This window comes from Octopus bimaculoides, chromosome 19 (assembly GCF_001194135.2).
Source record: "Octopus bimaculoides isolate UCB-OBI-ISO-001 chromosome 19, ASM119413v2, whole genome shotgun sequence".
NCBI lineage: Eukaryota > Metazoa > Mollusca > Cephalopoda > Octopoda > Octopodidae > Octopus > Octopus bimaculoides.
Genome location: NC_068999.1, coordinates 33,034,188 through 33,054,578, shown reverse-complemented (window position 1 = coordinate 33,054,578; position 20,391 = coordinate 33,034,188). Strand labels below are relative to the sequence as shown.

General features: G+C 35.3%; 1 protein-coding gene across 1 annotated transcript in view; it reads right to left on the bottom strand.

Annotated features, from left to right (window-relative positions):
* The window catches only part of LOC106876507 (disks large homolog 1), a gene marked incomplete in the record, with an annotated part of 700,185 nt that overhangs the window by 51,570 nt on the left and 628,224 nt on the right, over positions 1-20,391 (bottom strand). The window contains 1 exon segment of the mRNA XM_052974679.1: positions 1,662-1,764. Within this exon segment, the coding sequence (XP_052830639.1) occupies positions 1,662-1,764 (103 nt within the window).

Genomic DNA, 20,391 nt, shown 5'->3' with positions numbered 1-20,391 from the left:
GCCAGTACCGCCTGACTGGCCTTTGTGTGGGTAAAAGCACCCACTACACTCTCTGAGTGGTTGGCGTTAGGAAGGGCATCCAGCTGTAGAAACTCTGCCAAATCAGATTGGAGCCTGGTGTAGTCATCTGGTTTCACCAGTCCTCAGTCAAATCGTCCAATCCATGCTAGCATGGAAAGCGGACGTTAAACGACGACGATTTATGGTGCATTTCAGAAAAACAAGTAAGGAGTCGATATCCTCTACCATCATCACTACAAGAACTGGAGACTGTTTTAGCTGAAGAATGGACAATAATTCCTTTGGAAACAATTCAAACTTTGTACGGGTCCATCCCTCATAGAATTCAAGCTGTAATTACTGCCAAAGGCGGTCCTACTTCATATTAAAATACATTTGTTTGAAATTTTAAGGTGTTTCCATTATTTTGTCCAACCCCTGTATATATAAGATGCATACTCTAAGTCTATAGCTATACTGTTAAGATCACAAAACCTATCTCATTCATTTAATCAAACATACCCTAACCTTGATTTTGTCCATGGTGGGACCTATTGATTTTCTAATTTTATCATCTCTTTAGCAGTGCCAAGTGATTTTGGTAACCATGACGTGATCTCTCCTTTTAGCACCATGTCCGATGGTAAGCACTGACATCCAAGGAGATACTTTCTAAGTCCTTACTCTTCATTTATAATCACTCGAAGTATCAGTTTTCAGTGGCCATGTTAAAAGCACCCAGCACACACTGTAAAGTGACTGGCATTAGGAAGAACATCCAGCTGTAGAAACCAAGCCAAATCAGACTGGAACCTGGTGCAGCTCTCCTACTTGTCAGCTCTGGTCAAATTGTCCAACCTATGCCAGCATAGAAAATGGATGTTTAAAAGATGATGTAGATGACATAATGTATGAACTTGAAAGACTGGTAAACTTAATCTGTTGCCTGGTTTGACACCATCACCTCAGTAATTAGAGAAAGAAAAACACAGTATGCAGCACACTACTGGAGAAGCAAGGAGGAAATATCCAGTGATCTCCTTCTCTGGAAACCCAAAAATGGACGTACAGGTATTGGCAGACCACGAAGATCATATACTGATTAACTCATGGAAGACAATGGATATCAAGTTGAGGATATGAAGATTGCTATGGAGGATCTGGACATCATTTGGTCTTAGAAAGTCAGACAATCAAATAGATAGATAGCAGGGTCCACTCTGTTATGAATATTTAGATCAAGTCTTCAGTCTTGGAATAACTATACAGAGCAGCCAGCCCAAAAGTAGGTTTACAGTTATCACGTAGGCACTTAATTTCTTTTAAAACATTTAATTACATTTAAATTTCTCTCTTACAATTAACTAAATTAGCATGGAATAATGGTTTCATATTTTTTTATAATTAAGATCTAAACTATTAATATATGAATGTGAAAGAGATAGTTGAATAACTGTAAACTTACTTTTGGGCCACCCTGTATATTGTGCTGATACCTATTGCTGTTATGAAGGAATTAAAGTTTTTTTTTGTTGTTTTCATTATCTACCAGTTGCAGAGGTTCTTTCACTTTTTACAAAATGAATTTAAAAAAAAAATGTCTTGTCCCAGTGTGACTCCCAAACAATCAAACTGACTCCAGACCATTCTTCTTTCCTTACCTGACATAAAGAGTTCGTTTCTGTGTTGTTCGTAAACTGCCAGTACTTGTGTTCATGATTTGTTCCCGTAAATCTTGAATTTTTGTTTCAAACCGATTGTATTCTGCAAAATCAATGGAAAGAATGAGTCGACATGAATAAACAGTGAACATTACAATAAACACATCTCAAATAATTGCAGGTTTAGTGAACACAAAAGTTAGTACAGTGATATGAAGTGTTGCTGTTATTATCATCACTGTGATACTGCTGAAAACCAGGTCTTTGGATACAATCATGTCTTAATCCTCTTAGAGGATTACCTTTAACAGAAGAAAAGTTTGAGAAGGTGAATGGAGGGGGGGGGGTTCATTCTCCCACATTATGAAGAAAGCATTACAAGTGAGAAGAGTCAATTGTCACAAACAAATGTAATAAAATACTATCTACAAACAATATAAAATCAGCAATCGAACCTACACTGGAATTAAGTACAAAATTGCACATTTAAAGAAACATAATTATGTCAGTGGAATGTGATATGGCTGCTAATTCTAGCATGTTAAGTGTCCCTCGTGAATCAAGCAGTAGTGGAGAGAGGAGGATGAAATATTCCCAAGTCTGTCATCACTGAATTATGATGACAATGGCTATGAGAGAAAGGTGTGTGCATCCACACCCACACACACTGGTTTTCTGATGATTTCAAAAGGACTCAGAATAAGACCCACTAGCCAGCTGAGTTTTGCAAATTGACTATTTCTATCCAATGAAACAGACTTTCATAGTTTATTATAAAAACATTAACCCTTTAGCATTTAGATTTCTTTGTCAAATGTAATGCTTATTTATTCACATACTTTGAATCGTTCATGCATTATCTCATAGCTTTGAGATTTCAATGGCATGTTTGTATATTTTTAGAATGACATTGTAGAATATGTACAAGAGGTTGGATCTGGTCAGTTTTAACATAAAACAGGTAGAATATTTGAGCTGGATATGGCTGGATTAAATGCTAAAAGAGTTAAACAATGGGATCAGCTCAAAATAGACTTTCTGTTCCTGCATATCACTGTCCTTAACATCATTTCTGGCCAATTGTAAGTAACATGTTCTTAATTTTGATAGTTTTTACAGGTTGGAATGCTGTGTTTCATTTGAGCCATTTTTACTTTACATAAAGAAGCATTTTCTTTGGTATTTGTCTCATAGTTGGCCAACATTATATTAGACTTCAAAATGTTAAATATATTTTATCACAGGTACTCTTAACCACATTCTAATAATCCTCCATGTTCACTTATCACACACTCTAATTCTTCATTATTTTATGTATGTTTGAGGTGCAGGTGTCAATTCTGTGGTCACATAGTTTTGGAAAAATCAAAACAAAATATAACCATAGGTTAGTGGATCACTACACTGAACATTTATCTGACTTCAGCCTAAACAACAACACATCATCAGTAGGGGACCACTTCAAGTCAGTAGTAAGCTGCACACAGTTTTCCCCATCTCTCAGTTTTTCCGTTTCTTACTATCAAAAAGAACACTGCCTCATCTTCTGCCTTGGCTGCTGTGTCCCTTTGAGAACGAATACAGACTGACCCTAACACAAACGGATACATAAACCTCACCTTAAAACTACAAACACATCAACAACCTACACACCTTCACACATTTGTGGTTAGTTCAGCTTGAACGGATATGGGGTTGACAACCTATTTCTGATGGTTTTGGTCTGCAGCGAGTACACACAATTAAATACTACTATGATTATAATCAACAAACCTAGTTATGTACATGCACGCACGCACACACAAGTATCTAACTCAGCATTGGTGGGGGGAGGAAGAATTAAGTGAATAGCCAAGAGATCACAGACAGAAAAAGAAAAGAAACAAATGTTCAAAGAAATCAGAAAAGCAAGAAATAATGAAATAAAGTTGTCATTGTAAGAATAAGTTTAAAAAGCTTTATCTTTGTGCTGTGGTAGTGGTACAGATTGGATGTGGTGGTAGCGGTAATGTTAAAAGTAATCTAACATTCAATGACAGTCCACCTAATCATTGTTACTTGTATTTTAGCATATAATAATTGTATTACTTGGCATTGTCAATTTTTTAATTGGAAAGCAATTACAATTGACTGATGAAGCAATAAAAACACTGAAACTTAGAAATATGGCTGTTTCTGGTCATGGAGATATATAAAAAAACAAAAAAAACATGGTTTAACCACAGTTTAGACTTTTCATGGGGAGGATAAAATTAATTTTGACTTAAATTACATACTTTTAAGTTTATCTTACATTTGTATGAATATACATGTGTGTGTGAGAGAGAATAATATTACATACCTGACTAGTGTAAGTGAAATATTGACAATGTCACAGGAAATGTGTCATGCCATAAAAGTATTATGTGATGGTACATTAACAACACCACCACCAACAAGGTAGTGATTTTGTTTCACAGCAGGAACTTGACACAGTAAATGAAGCACAGTTAGCGGCAATGATGATAATATTGATGACATGTTAGAAAGGTGTCACAGATATTTACAATTTAACTGATCCTTAAAGAATGGGACATCTACGAGATGTTGTGGCATTCATTTGGTAAATGTGTGCTACAGAAATCTGAGAAAAGTTGACTCTTTTATAAACATGTAGATTGGTCTATAGGCTAGTAGAACTAGTTCCTATGATATGAAAACGGTGGATTGTAGGAACGCTGTACATAACACCAGTTTCTATTGCATGAAAGAGGAGGGCTATATGCCAGTGTAACACCAGTTTCAATAAATAATATTGAGACGAAAAGTAAATCATTCCTACGGTAAGAATGTTCAGGTACCTTCATTCTTATGAAAAGTATCTTCAAGCACTCCACTATCTTGGCTGGTGTCATTTAGCAACAAGTAAACCTCAGCTGATCAAGCAGACCACAATGTATGGTATTCCAGCCATGACTATCTTGTCTTTTTAAGGATGTCTAGGAATAAATTCTTCAATGTATCTTCAAGACAATAGGGTGAGATTTGAGTGCGAATTTGCTACTATTTCTAGTAAGTTAAGCTTGTGAGTTTTGGAAACTAGCAGAAAATTAGGTGTGGTAGACATGACATAACAACAAGACTGATGTTATATAAAAAAAACAAGGTCATGAGGTCACAGTGATATATGTTACATGTACACATACACATTGTGTGGGGTTACCTGCCAAGCGGTATGTGAAGTAATGTATTAGTAACTGTATTAGTAGAAGGGGAGGTGGCACTCAAAATACATGACACTGGGAGTTGTGACAGTCAAGATAGTTATGATGATAATTATAGTGTATAACAATAGAGGGATGAAAAATGGGGAGACAGCAAGGATGTAGTGGGAGCTAGGGAGATATACATATAGTGGGAAGTAAGAATACAGTGTGTTATTTATGTGAAGAATATAACAATAGAGAAAAGTGGATGATATAATAGTATAATGTCTCCTAAATTTAAATATCCATTAAAATCCAAAGTTTAGCTGCCAAGTCATCAATATACTTTTACAGCTGTTAAAATATTCATTAAGATATTTTAGTAAATATGGAAAATCCAGAATATAGGGAAACTGGTGGTGGTAATAATTAATCAGTGTTGGTAATGATAAATCCACATAAGAATTATTAGTTAGACAAGCCTTTTAATAGATTCATCAATGTTACCTCAAATGGATTCAGTAGAAATAGTCACAGCTGATTGAAGTGATAGAATAATGAAATGTTGGTTGTAATACTTTATATTCGAATAGCACAGTGAAAGAGTAGCTTAATACTACAGGATGTGGTAAGAACAGGAATTTTTTTTAGCTGATAGTGTGGAGTTTAGGTCCTGCTATTAAGTGTCCCTTGGAATAGGGGTGATGAAGGCTTTACTGGCTTGCGTGACTTCCTTTAAACCAGCCACTCTTAACCTGATTTAATGGGTGGAGATGGGTGAAATTAGAGAATTACTATTTTTCTTAGTAAGCTTTTACTGGAATTTGTGTCTCCACTCAATAATAGACATTGACATCAAAGTTATTTATGACCTCTAGATTATAAAAATACTTGTTAAGGCCAACAATTGTTATCTAAAACTATGGTACCCTGAAAAACAGGAGCTTAATTCATGTGTTTAAATATATTTCTTAGAAAGTCATTTCATAGATTTCAGTTAAGTCTCACATAGTTCTTTCCATAGTAAAATGAGGATTAAGGATCTGAGATCTTGTTAGACTATGCAAAGGCAATGATACTTCAGGAGGGGACTTTGCAATAAACTTTGACATTGCCACACCATTTTTTATATATATATATATATACATATATATATATTGTATTTCGGGAGTCTTTTTTTTTTTTTGCACAAAATGTATTATATATTCATTCTTTACTCATTTATTACTGTTCTTATTCTAACTCATGTCTATTGCCTGGAAATCTTTCGTCACACATCTGTGACCTTCTCAGCGATACTTTCCGTCTTCACTTGTGCTCTTGCTCTGCTTAACAAAATGGAATAAGCAGAGCAAGAGCACACACAGAAAGTATTGCTGAAGAGGTCACAGATGTGTGATGAAAGATTTATGGACAGAGGACACAAGTCAAAATAAGAACAGTAACAAACAAGTGAAGACTGAATATATAGTGTGTGTGTGTGTGTTTATTTGGCAAAAAAAAAAAAAAGACCATCCTGAAATACAACAATATCTGTTTCAACACAACTTCACATTAGGAATCTTGCATCACAAATTCATAAACACACATGCACACACACATGCATAAATACATTGATATGTATATGTGTGTGTGTGTGTATATATATATATATATATATATATATATATACAAACATATCCACATGTATATATGGACACACACAAAGAAACAACATTACTGAGAAACCTAGCTTCCAATATTGGCTTCATAAGATTTCATCAAAAGCAGAAAATATATTACATGATGTAATAACAGACTTGACTTGGTGTAATGGAAGGAGAAGAGATGTGAAGTAAATGTTCATTCCTAGACAAGCTATCTTTCTTGTTTGCAATAGGAACCTAACATTGGTGAAGCTGGGTGAATGTCCTATTGAAGCAGTCCTGTCGTACAGTGAGATATATTTTGGTTAGCTAGTTCTCTGAGACAATATAGAGACTAGTTGCAGAACTCCCTTGTGTTTATATCCCAGAACCAAACAGAGCATAGAATTTTAAACAAAATCAAATCAATAAACAAACTTCGTTTGGCAGTTAATTGTCAAATAATTCCATTAATGGCAGAATGAAGAAGTAAAAATAGGAATTCTAACTTGTGTCACATTACTTACATCTGTTACAGTGCAACTACAACTAGGTACCACAAATGCAACTGACTGTATAATTCAAACCTGTGTTAAACCCTTTACAACAGCATCACCACAACTTTGTGTATGTGTCACTAGAATGCTGTGGTGGTAGAATTCACCCTACTGTATTAATCAGAGCTAATGTATTTTGATTTCAGGAACCAGATAACTTGGTGAAGCTAGGACAACGATCTAGAATGAAAAGTTTGGTCCCCATCAAACAAATATTTGGTAATTAGGGATTCTACTAATTATGATGGTGGAAAATGAACAGAAAATGAATTCTATGAACAGTTGATGTGAAAGATTAGTGAGGTAAACGAAGGAGGACATCAAAGATCGAATTAATAGAACTAATAATATTGCCTTGTTTAATTAATGTTCGACAAATTATACAAATTATGAAGCAAAGTTCACAACAACAGTAAAGCTAACTAAATGAAACAAGTAATTTTGTAAATTGAAAAGCTCCAGCAAAATGTCAGTGAAAGGAAGGAAAAAATTTGAGGATTCTTTTTTTCTTTTTTGATGGCATCACTTGGCCAATTGTTTTGGAATTTCAAATGTCTTGAAACCATCTTAACAGATAATGCAGAGCGATACCACATCACTATGCATACACCAGCATATACACAGAATCACAAATCATGGCGTACACACATCAACATTTACATAGAACTGCAAATAACCGCATACATGCAACTACACACACACAAAACTACTCAAATGCAAAATTATACATACAAACAAAACTATACAGACACACATCATAAACATACTTGTACACATACATATGCAAGAAGCATTCAAGCATTATACACACACAAGCACAAAAGTTAACATACATACAAATAATATGGAAGGGAAAAACCAGAAAAACAAACTACATCAGTTTATTTTTTCTTCTTTCATTGAACTAATTAATAAATGAAGAGTGAGTGAAGCGAGGTGGAATATTCCTGGAGCAGAAATAGAGTAGATGTTGCTATGTTGTTATTAATGCTATTGTTGTTGTTATTGTTGTTGTGACACTTGCCTCAAACAATGGACTATGTTCATTAACAAGACGTTTAAAACACTACATTAATAATGATGATTTTGACTCTGACTTTAAATAATGATAAATAATAATAATGTTCTTAAAAATTGATTTTGAACATTTTTCAGAAATGCCATTAGAATCTATGTCATTTTGAAGGAGGTGAGGGGGGGGGGGAAAGAAGTGGAAGAGATAAATAAAAATAAAGACTAAAGTGAAAAATTTTAAATGAAAGATAGTTTTACTGATGGTGATAAAAATATAAAGTTTCAAAGACAAAATATGAAATTGCACACACACACACACACCACCACCAACAACAACAACAACAACAACAACCAAAGAACTGATTTACAAATATAAGAATTTGTTTTATGAAATGAATTTCAAACTTGAACTGATGGAAATGGGTAAGATGATTGGTGTGTGTGTATGTGAGATTATTATTAACATCATATATAGTTGAACTTTTAACCTATATATATATATATATATATATATACACATGTATTAAAAGTTGAACTAATTGCACTTGAGAGCACAACTGGCCTGTATGTATGTAATTAAAAGTTCACTTTAAAACCACAGAATTTTTGTGATTGATTCCATTGCAAGAAGTGTGGCCTAACCAAAGTTCTTGCAATAGCTCCTGTCTTCAACCTTCATTTCAGGTTGATTGATGCCTTTGACTAGAATTTTGCAGACAGAAACTTTGCAGGAAACCACTGTATGTGTGTATTTACACACACACACACACACACACACAAAATTAGCTTGTTTGCCTATCTAGTAGAGTAGCATTATTTGAAAGTGCATAGTGACCAGTGGAGTGTAACAGTCTGGATGATACCATAATATATATATATATATATATATATATCAATCATGTTATATATATAACATCATTCTCTTTCTCTGCTCCCTTTCCCTTCAATCTTTCTGGTCATCATTAAATTCTCTAGACCCTCTTTCCTCACCACATGACCAAAATATCTCGGTTGCTTGGTCCTTATATTACGAAGCAGTTTCCTGTTTACTGTAGCCCAGGTCATCACTCCTTCATTTGACACTTTGTCCAATATTCTCTTTAAGAACCACACTTCACAACTCTCCGAGCACCTCCCCATTTTCGATGTTACAGACCATGCCACACTTCTATACATTAACACAAAGTAGACATAGCAGTTAGATATATGAATCTTGGTCTTGACACTAAGAATAAAGTTTCTCAAGACGTTATACAATTTAGAGAATGCAAATTTTGCCAGCACTATTTGTCTTTTGATTGAAGCCCTGATTAAACTATAAGTTGTTACTCAGGCAATCAACTATGAACCTGACTGCATCTTATAGCAGAAACAACTGTAAGCTAATGAAGTTAATAAGATAATCATTTTTTCCTTTGTCATCTCATTCTCTCATATTTTCTTTTACGCTTTGCTGATGCATATTGGCAACAAGCATATATGTATGTGTAAGTCTTGCTGATGAATATCAGTAAAACACTGAAACAATGTTGAAGAAAGAAACAGTGCTTTGACCTGTGCAGTGTCTGCTCTGCACAAAGTTGGCCAGACAATCTCTTGACATTTTCACCAGCAGAAATACAGAACACCAGTGAAAGATTCACTGGACAACTGCAAATAACTATATTGGTTTTGTATTTGGTTTGCAAGATTCTCAATGTGAATTAGTGGGTTGAAACAAATTTTATTGTGTCTTGGGAGGGTCATTACACCAATAACAACACATGCACAGGTACATTTCTACTTCTTTCATGTTAGTCAATTGGTTAAGTATCTATCCAACTAACTAATTGATCGTTTGTTTTATGTGCTGGTTATACAAATAATCAATTAGTTAGTTGCTTAGATATTTAACCAATTGACTAAAATAAAGAAGTGGAATTGAACCTGTGCATGCATCATTATTATTGGCGTAATGACTCTCCCAAGGCACAACAATAAATATATAAATAATAATGTGCGTGTGTGTGTGTGTGTGTTAGAATAATCCCCAAACCAATTACTGATATTTTGAATGCATTTAATACATCTGTTTCAAGTGGTAACATAACATCTTGTTGCTTAATTACCTCCTCTTCAATTCTTCCAAGTAAAATACCACCATATACATTTATTCTTTTATTTGTTTGTCATTTGACTGCGGCCATGCTGGAGCACCACCTTTAGTCTAGCAAATCGACCCTAGGACTTATTCTTTATAAGCCTTGTACTTATTCTAATGGTCTCTTTTGCTGAACCGCTAAGTTATGGGGATGTAAACACATCAGCATCAGTTGTCAAGCAATGTTGGGGGAACAAACAAACACACAAACATATACGTATAACAGGCTTCTTTCAGTTTCCACTCGCCCAAGGTGCCACACAGTGGGACTGAACCCGGAACTACACAGCCAGTATATACACACACAATCATATATACAGGTATTCAAAACAGTTGTATGAATATACACACTAACACCAGTCATGTGAATACTTAACGGAATAACAACCGAAATTGGAATATTAATCAAATAATAACCACAAAAATTGGATATTAAGGAGATTGTAATAGTGGTTGTGGTAGTAGTGGTGATAGTGGTAATAGCTGCAGTGGCCTTTTATATGTTTGTGGTAGGAACAATGATAGTGTCATTAAGTGTTGTGGAGATAGTGGTAGTCCAAACATGGCAAATAAATATATTGAATGATGGTGACTTCTGGATGATATGCGAGTTGTGGTCTCACAGAAGAGGGGTGAGGTGTACTGGAGTGAGAGAGTGAGTGAGTGTGTATGTGTTAGAGAGAGGGGGGGGCATCTGAAAGTAAGACATGACAAATGTACACTGTGTAGGTATGTGAGTGTAGAAATGTGTTCATCTGTGGATATGTCTGAAGCTGTGTGTGTGTGTGTGTGTGTGTGTGCACTGAATGGTGGGGATGGTGTTCACCTCAACTGGAGCAGTCATTCATGTCTGAAGATACAGTAAAAGCCCAGCTAAATCACAGCTGGTTGTTTATAGAGGATGGATCAATCAATCAATTCTAAAGAAGATAGATACAATAAGTACCATACCCCACATCCTACTACAGCCTGTAACTGCAGAGGTGTTTATGGTAGTGGCAGTGGCTGTGGCAAAAGGAGGAAGATGGACAGGGATGGTGGTGTTAGACAGGTGGAGAAGTAAAAAGCTGCACAATTGTAGGAGGAGGAAAGAGAAAGAGAGAAAACAAAAACTGTGACAGAGGGGGAACAGAGACAACAAAAGGAGGGGGAGGGACAATATTTCATTCTATAATGCTTCAAATGTCATTTAGTTAAATTGGTTGATTCAGTGTATATAGTTAATAAAATATGTAGACAGCAAGGGTTGAAGAATGAATGCTACTACAACACAGGAGCAAGGCAAAGAGAGAGAGAGAGAGAGAGATAGAGAGAGAAAGAGAGACCAAGTCAGACAACAATGGAACCTACAATACAATTAGTCACTACTCAATACAGAATTGCACTTGTTAACTCAGTTGTTTTTCAATTGGTTGGTTGTTTGGTTGGTTACAATGTGCTGCTGTATTCCAAATAAAAGACTAAAAGACCAAATAACTGTAGATAGGTACCATAGAGAAGTACAGTTCACCACCAGTCAGAAAAATGCGGTCCACAACAAGAAAGCCTCTACAGAGTTATTCCACCTACTAGAAACAACAGCCAAATCTTTCTCAGAAGGATATAGTAGATAATGTAGCTTTGGACAAATCAAAAAGAGTACATGAAGTGCTATCAGAGCATATCCTCAAGAACATAAAACAATATAATTCAATACAATATCTTTATTTTATAAGAACATTTAAATACAAACAAACAGGAAGGAAGAGAGATAAGAAAGGAAAAAAGAGAAAAGGGGACAAATTGATGATGGAGGAGTAAAGCAACAGATAGTGGCAGATGTGGGGGGTGATGGTCCACATATCCCAGAACAAATAGTATGGTCAGCAATACTCATGATAATGGCCACAATGTCGTTGCTGCAGAGAATAGCCAGGGACCCTACCTGCAGCAGCCATTCCACCTTGTGAGGCTTGTTTCTCCGATGGACTGCCATTATCTCTGTTTTGTAGAGGAAAGTAGTAGTATGGGGTTCCAGAACACCTGACATCTCAACAGTGACTGGTACAAAACTGATAGCAGCTGGTCAGCCAGGCCATTATACTTATTGACTTTTCTCTCCTCTGCATTACAGGCAGTAACACCTGGGTTTGCAGCCAATGCTGCAAGGTTAAGACATTATCTAACACACAAGCAATTATACCATCCAGCATTTAGTCTGTACAGTAGCATCCACCACTGTCACTCTACTCATTCTTCTGTTCACCATCACTGTGTTGTCCGTCACCCTACTGAGTCTTCAGTTCAACACAACCATTCTGCCAGTTACTCTACCAGTTCTACCATCCACTGCCCTTACACACAACCAAAATTAATTATAGACCACAAAGATTTAACAACTCAAAAAGAAAAACAAAATTTTTAAAATTAACTATACATGATTCATTTCATTTTCCAATCATTAAATATATTTTCACTGATGTAATTGTCTATTTATTAACATAGTTCATTTATTGATTCCTAGAACAGAATCTGTCAGTAATTACTGGATACTTTCAGGTTATTTCTCACATTTATTGTAATCAGAAATGTTCTAGAAGAACATGATATTTAATGATAGACACCGCTTTATGCAATCAGATTCTGTTTCGGTCTTTATTCTCCTTCACTAACCCATAACTTCTTGTGTACACCACACACAGATGCATATATACACACAAATACAGATGCATATGTACACACACAAATACACATGTATACATACACACATACATATATAGAGGGGATGAGTGAGAGTATGTTTGTGTCTCTTTGTCTTGACATCCTGCTGTAGTTGTAAATGTGAGTCAGTCAAATAAGCAATATCATTAGTTTTCAATAATCTATGAGAACTTGTCATGGGGAAATATTACTTTGCTCGGAAACGTGAGGGTTGGTGACAGGAAGGGCATCTGGCTGTAGAAAATCAGCCCCCAAAAAGCTCCATCTGACTCATGCAAGCATGGAAAAGTGGACATTAAAATGGTAATTATGATGCACATACACACACACACACACACACATCTTGCACATAGACGTAAATACATACCTACACACAGACATACAATCATATAGACACACAAACACAAACATTTTAGTTGATTGTCTTACATTGTTACAAAATTCATACGTGCATATCTATATCTATCTATTTATCCATCTATCCCTCTATTATCTTGCAACAACTTAATGTAAGTCAATCAACATGAGCATTGATTTATTTCATGGAATATTCAATGGCCCAATATTTTTTCAGAGCAGGAAATTATCAAGACAGCTGTCTTAGAATGTCTTCAATAAAGATCCAGTTAGAAGCCCTCATTCTATTAAAATCTGTATTTCATTCTGCAGTGTCTCCACACCCTACTGACTGCATGCTATATATTTACAGCAAGGTTGACTAAGCCAAGAAACATTAACCCTTTTATCAAAATTTCAGGTTATGTTCCAAACACCAGCTTAATTATGACAAAACTATTTCATTAATTCTTCATTTTCCAGATTTATTGAAATAAAAGCAGTCTATTTTAAAAGAAATATGGAAACAAAAAGCTTAAGTTTCTCCTTAAAGACAGCACACAGTACTGATAACTGAATATGAACCTTTAACTTTTTGACCAAATGTGGTTCTCATAAGGAAGCTATTGAGTAAAACTCAAGTTTTGAGGATTTTTGACAATAACAACTTCTTGCACTCTCAGGTTTAATATCTAAGAATGTTTTTAGGAAAAAAAAAAAATAGCTGAAACATTAGTTTAATAAAGATAAGTCTGAGATTAATGAATTGTAAATGATGCCTTGCGCTTGATGAATACTTTGTGAAGGTTCGGTTTGTTATGGCAGTTAACATTTATTCTGATCAATGTTGATCAGTGCAGCTTATAGAGAAACAGTATCGATTTACCAGTAAGAAGTAAATGGATTAGACATAAACTGATGTAATACAACTTACACTCACTAGAAGATTTAATTCAAGTGTACAGGTTCAAGTACAATCCATTAATCTGAAATCTTTGTTTTTGCTGTTTGACTAAATATTCTAAATATACGTTCGGGTCATTGGCTCCAGTGGCACGAATTGATTTTCAATTGTTAGTTCACCTGTACACATACTAATCAAAGGAACACGAAGATCCAAGATTAACAATACCAATTCCACAGTCACAAACTGTCTACCACAAAAGCGTTCTAATAGATTACAAACTGATATGCTACCTTCTCTAATATAAAATTGAAAGATGTAATGTAAGAATACAAGAAATAGAATACAGAGAGGAAGCCACAAGTCAGAAGCAGAATAATGTTGTTAATAATATAACACTAGAGTAGAATATGTGGGTTCAATTCTCATCTACTCTTTATACTAATTTTTTTGTTCAAACACACACACAAAGATGCCAAAATTGTAGAGGCAGAAGACTGAAAACCAGTGTGGTAATGTACTCTGTAATAATAATAATAATAATACAAATATAAAAAAAATGAAGATGTTTCACACACACACACACACAAACTAGATATGAACATTATCGTTCTAAATTCTGTTGGTATGCTGGGCAAATTCCATAAGTGAATGAGGCTTTGTATAGTTAGGAATTTATTTATTTTTCATATTTTTATTGAATTGGTCTGGAGGAAAGGACGTAAAGAATTAAATCAAAACACTGTCCCACCTACCCATCTACACAGACAGACAAACCTACAAATAAAAAGACAAAAGTGAAGGATGGATGATGGTGAGTGGGTGGGGGTCTGTGGGAGTAATGGAATGCTGTTTCATGACTAAAATGTGATTGTATCAATTATGATAGATGAATTTATGAAAAACCAAAAAGTTAATTAGGATTAATGATATAATGGTAGCGATTAAACTGGATTACAACAATAATGGATATTGAAGAAAAGACAAGATAAATCAGATTAGCTGCAGTGAGAAGTGAACAGCTGTTATGAACAGACAGTGAAATAGCTGTAGTGTTGCTTATAATATTGTATGGGTGGGGAAGGAGAGGCTGCATGTGTAAGGGTGTATGTGAATGTGTGTGTGTGTGCTTATGCATGCATATTAATGTGTAGGTGTGTGTGTGGGGGTGTATGTAGGTGTGTGTGTGTGTGGGAGGGTGTATGTAGGTGTAAGCTTTGGCTGCTTATGTTCAGATAGTCTCTGGTACTTGCAGTTGTTGTTTAGCCCCAGGTCAACCAGACCTCTAGTCAAAAAAATATTCCAGACATGACTACCCAGTCTTTAACTAAGACTACATTATTTGACATATGACCTTCTAGTTTTAAAGATGGTGCTTGTGAACTTGAGAGATTTAGTTACTATTTCTATGAGGTTGAGCAGTACTGTAGAAACTCTCCTTTTAGCTTGTTGACAACAGCAGCATAAACTTTGGTGGCTACACAGTTAAAACCTCTCCCTATTTGGGTGGTGGGATATTTACTAAATAGAATAAGTCAGTCACAGTCTATTAAATTGACCATCACAACCACCACTACTTTCAAGTAAGTAATATGTGACCAACATCCCAATGGACTGGCTAGTGGTATCATTTACCTTATCAGAATGAACTTGGGAAAGAAGCTTGTAGCTCCATTCCTCATCTATATTGCATGGATAAGTGCCAATACAGACTACTTAACTATTTCATTTACAGGATGAACAATATGATTAGCAATGGGTGAGTGAATGAAAAGGACTGTAGGGTAAGGCAAGCATTGTAGCAGCTTCATACGAGACATACCAGGACTACAGATCTGACTAAAATGGCAGAGAGTAAAACCAATGACATTTATGAGGACTATTAAAGTGATGAAGACTAGGTTTTTAAACTTGGGTGAGCTTCTGAATGAGCAGAAATATAACAGTATAGAGCAGCTGTGACTATTCTTTAGTTCAGGAAGTGTACCTAGTTTAATGTCTCTTCCTTTTTAAAGATGCTAGGGTACAATTGGAATAAGATTTGGCTGCTGTTTCTAACAGGTTGTGCAACCATGGAGAGGCCTCCTCGGTGGTATGTGAAGAAATGTTGTAGGTATTAATTAGTGTAAATAAGAATAACGAAAAAGAATTTCAGCAGACTTTGCAAAGGTACAATAACACAAGTATATCCTTCAATTTTTTTGCAAGGCCAATATTGGTACCGGACTTTGAAAGAGAGAATGAGCTCTATATATCCCATGACTATTGAGACTTGTTCACACCTACAATCATTAGTGTACTGAATTATACATCCTTATTATATGTTCTTACTGACATAGCTATTAATAGACTGAGTTATATACACGGATTATAAATTTTAGTTCATATTGTCATTACTGTACTTGACTACATCTCTTTAGTACAGGTTGTAGTTCACTTACAGTTAGTGGTATACTGAGTTATATACAGCCTCATTATAGGTCCTAGTTCATAGATATTGGTATACTGAGCTATGCATCCTGACTATAATCCTAGTTCATATCTACAGTTACTGGTGCCCTGAGCTATACACCCTAACTATTGGTCCTAGCTAATATCTACAGTTATTGGCAACCCGAGCTATATGCCCCGACTAATGGTTCTAGCTTTCACTGATAGTTATCGGTATATTGAGCTATACACTGAGACTGTATCCTAGTTAATACCAGTTATCAGTGATACACTTTGACTCTTAACAATCTGTTTATGCAGTAAGCTAGAAATACTGAAATTCTCAAGTAAATACAATACAGTATTCTACAGATTATATCAATTAGTGGAATAGTTTAAGATGTGCTAAACATTCCAGGAATTCTCTATCTGAATCTACTCCAAATACATAAATATGCCTGTGCACACGTAAACACAGATAGGTAAACACCAAGGCCTTGTACTACGTAAACCTCAACAGAAATATATACTCACTTATAGATATATAAATACACACATACAGAGACATACACAATTATGCATATACATATATTTATAGATATATACGTGTGTATATAAATGCATTCTCTTTAAAAAAGAAACAATAATGATCATTGTGGAGAAGCCTCGAAGTGATCATTGAACCTGCTAGAAACAGTAGCCAAACTTTCTTAAATCTAATTCTTGACACTTTCTAACTCAGTGGTTCTCAACGGGGGGTCCATATAAGATTTTGTTGTTAAAATTTATCTACAATAAATTGGTTATACTTCTACAACACACAAAATATTAAAAAATTTTTTAATACAATTCCTAATAATATGGCTAGGAGGGTCCATCTGAGTAAAATAGGAATCAACGAGGTCCTTAGGTAAAAAATGATAAAGAAACACTGCTCTAGCATGAAAACTAAATAGAAATTGCTTTGTTTTGGCCAAGACATCATTGTAATTGTTCTAATAACATCAACCAATGTGTTCTAATGTTGTGTTTCTACAATGTGTAAGATCAATTTTTATTTATTTAACCCTGTATATTACTGGTACAGCATAATCATCAGTATTGTATTGAACTTTTCCTTATTGACATAGGTTGGATGATTTTTGTGAGACAGTGCTTTATGGCCTGTGGATGCCCTTTCAGTCACCACTTACAGCATGCAAGGATGTGACATACCTAGTCTAAAACAACAATACACACAGTAACTGTATATTGCAGGTATTTATTTTAGAGAAATCTCTTATGATAAAAGCAAAACTAACTCCTATAGGATTAAAACTTGAAACAGTGAGACACGAAACCAGAGACAATGTGTGTTTGTAAAAACACACCCTAACACATACATAGATTCCTACACAAATGGTTGAGCCTACAGAAAGCCAGTTGAGGTTACTTACTTGAATGTCATAGTATGGGAAGGGCTACATAAATGACATGAAATGTAATCAGTATCTCAGGTGTAGAGAGTGGTATGTGTAACAAAGGGTAGGGAGAAATGTGAGCTTTAACCTTCTAGTGTTTAAACCGACCATATGAGGCCCAAACATTCTACCTATTTTATGATCAAACAGGCCACATCTGGCCTCTCACACCTACCCTGCAACAATATTCTAAAATTAAACAATCACATCATCAAAAACTGTTTACAAATGGATGTGTGTGGTGCTGTGTTGTCATGGATGGTACACTGTTACAGTTTACAAGGAGGAGGGGTTATAGTGGAATGTAACAGTGTGATGGAATCAATGATGACAAGTGTTACTGTTTATAGGCAAAAGATGGTGGAGTGTAATGGATGATAAATGCAGCTATTGGAAGGTGTGAATATCCAAACTTCACAGATTTCTGCTGAAATATTGACCAAAAGAATCCCTAGGAACATGAACTTGGTTTACATATAACCACTCATATTATTTCTACTGTCACCAATTATCATACACTGGCATAAGGATTGCCAAGGAAGACTTAGCAGTTGGGTCAATCTACAACACACACACACACCATTGCTAGGTCAACAACAGCTTGTCTATTACTGTGGTACAACACCCTCTGCAGTTATTTAAATAGCAAGTGTTGATTTGACAAGAGTGACTACTGTGTACTGAAGAATGGCAGCAATGATGGGTGGTACCAAATATGCCTTCATATTCTAAATATTGTTTGTGATTTAAGTTTCCAATGGAAACTAGAGAGGAACAGAAAGAAAGAAGCACAACAGAAGAAACATTTCATGTCAGATTTAATCAGTTGAAAAGTCAACCATATTAATGAAACAATGTGTGTGTGTGTGTGTTGGGAGGGGGGGGGGAGAAAAAGGGAATGAAAGAGAGAGAGCATGAGCAGATGTAAGGATGTGTTATGTATGTTTAAGGAATGAGTTATTGATGTGAGTAAAGTAGATTATCAGGATGAGAGTTAGTTGTGAACTTTAAAATGTTCTAACTCTCATGAAATGGTGTCAGAGTACTTTAAAATACATAATCCAGAATAGGTTTTAATACCAGAAATTAGAAAACGGAGATTGAAAATATAATGAAATTAAGAAGAAAACTAAGCGTAAGTTATAAAAATAAAATATGATATAAATATGTGTGTGTGAACACACAAGCATATGTAAAATGTCCCATTACTTAAACTGACACACAAACAAATTTGTGTTTGAAATCGAGTATATCAAATTGTGTAACAATGTAAGAGTTTTAAAATATATACAAATATACATCTTATATAGTGAAAACATCTAAAACAGAACTCACTACACTGGGTCAAATGTTTAAATATATTTACTATATGGGCACAGGCATGGTTGTGTGATAAGATGCTCGCTTCCCAAACATGGTGTTTGAATTTATCACTAGTGATGGTGATGTTATGCCTCCATTCATCTTCCCACATGGCCTAAGACTCAACATGGAGGCCTACATCAAGTGCCTGTAGGAGGTAGTGCTGTCCTGGGTCAACAGGGTGACTGCTGGAAGACCCTATGTCTGGCAACAGGACTCTGCACCATGCCACACAAGCAGGAGAACCCAGTCTAGCTGGCAGACAATTTCTGCGACCACATCACCCATCTAACTCCCCAGACTGCAACCCCTTAATTATTATGTGTGGGGCGCAGTCGAGTGAGAGACCAACAAAACTCCTTGTAACACCAAAGATAACCAAAGATGAACTGAAAGCAAGGGTTATGGCAGTATTCACCAACTTAAACAAGGAGCCTGTCTAGAAGGGTTGCAGGAGATTCTGAAGTCATCTGGACACTGTGGTTGATGCCAATGGCGATTTTATTGAATAAATTTATTCTTTAGTATTTCAAGATATTTTTATGTAATTTTGGTAAATGTTAAAATGAGATGTCACTGTTATTTTCATTTTTGCATAATTTAGATGACAGTTTATTCACTGCACCCTGTATATATCTTTTATCTGTTTCAGTCATTAGACTGTGGCCATGCTGGGGCACCACCTCAAAGAACTTTTAGTTGAATGATTTGACTCCTGTACTTATTTTAAGCCTGGTATTTATTCTATCGGCCTCTTTTTGTTGAACTGTTAAGGCACAGGAACATAAACAAACCAACACCAGTTGTCAAGCTGTGGTGGGGAACAAAAACAACCACAAAGACACATTCATGTTGTTGGGAAGTAAGCTTCTTACCACACAGCCACACCTGCATCTATCTATATATTTTATATATATATATATATATATATATATATATATCGTCAATGTTTCCTATAGCCGAAAAAGAAGCACACTCTAAAGCATAGAGCAGTAATGTATTTCTATGCTGTTATGT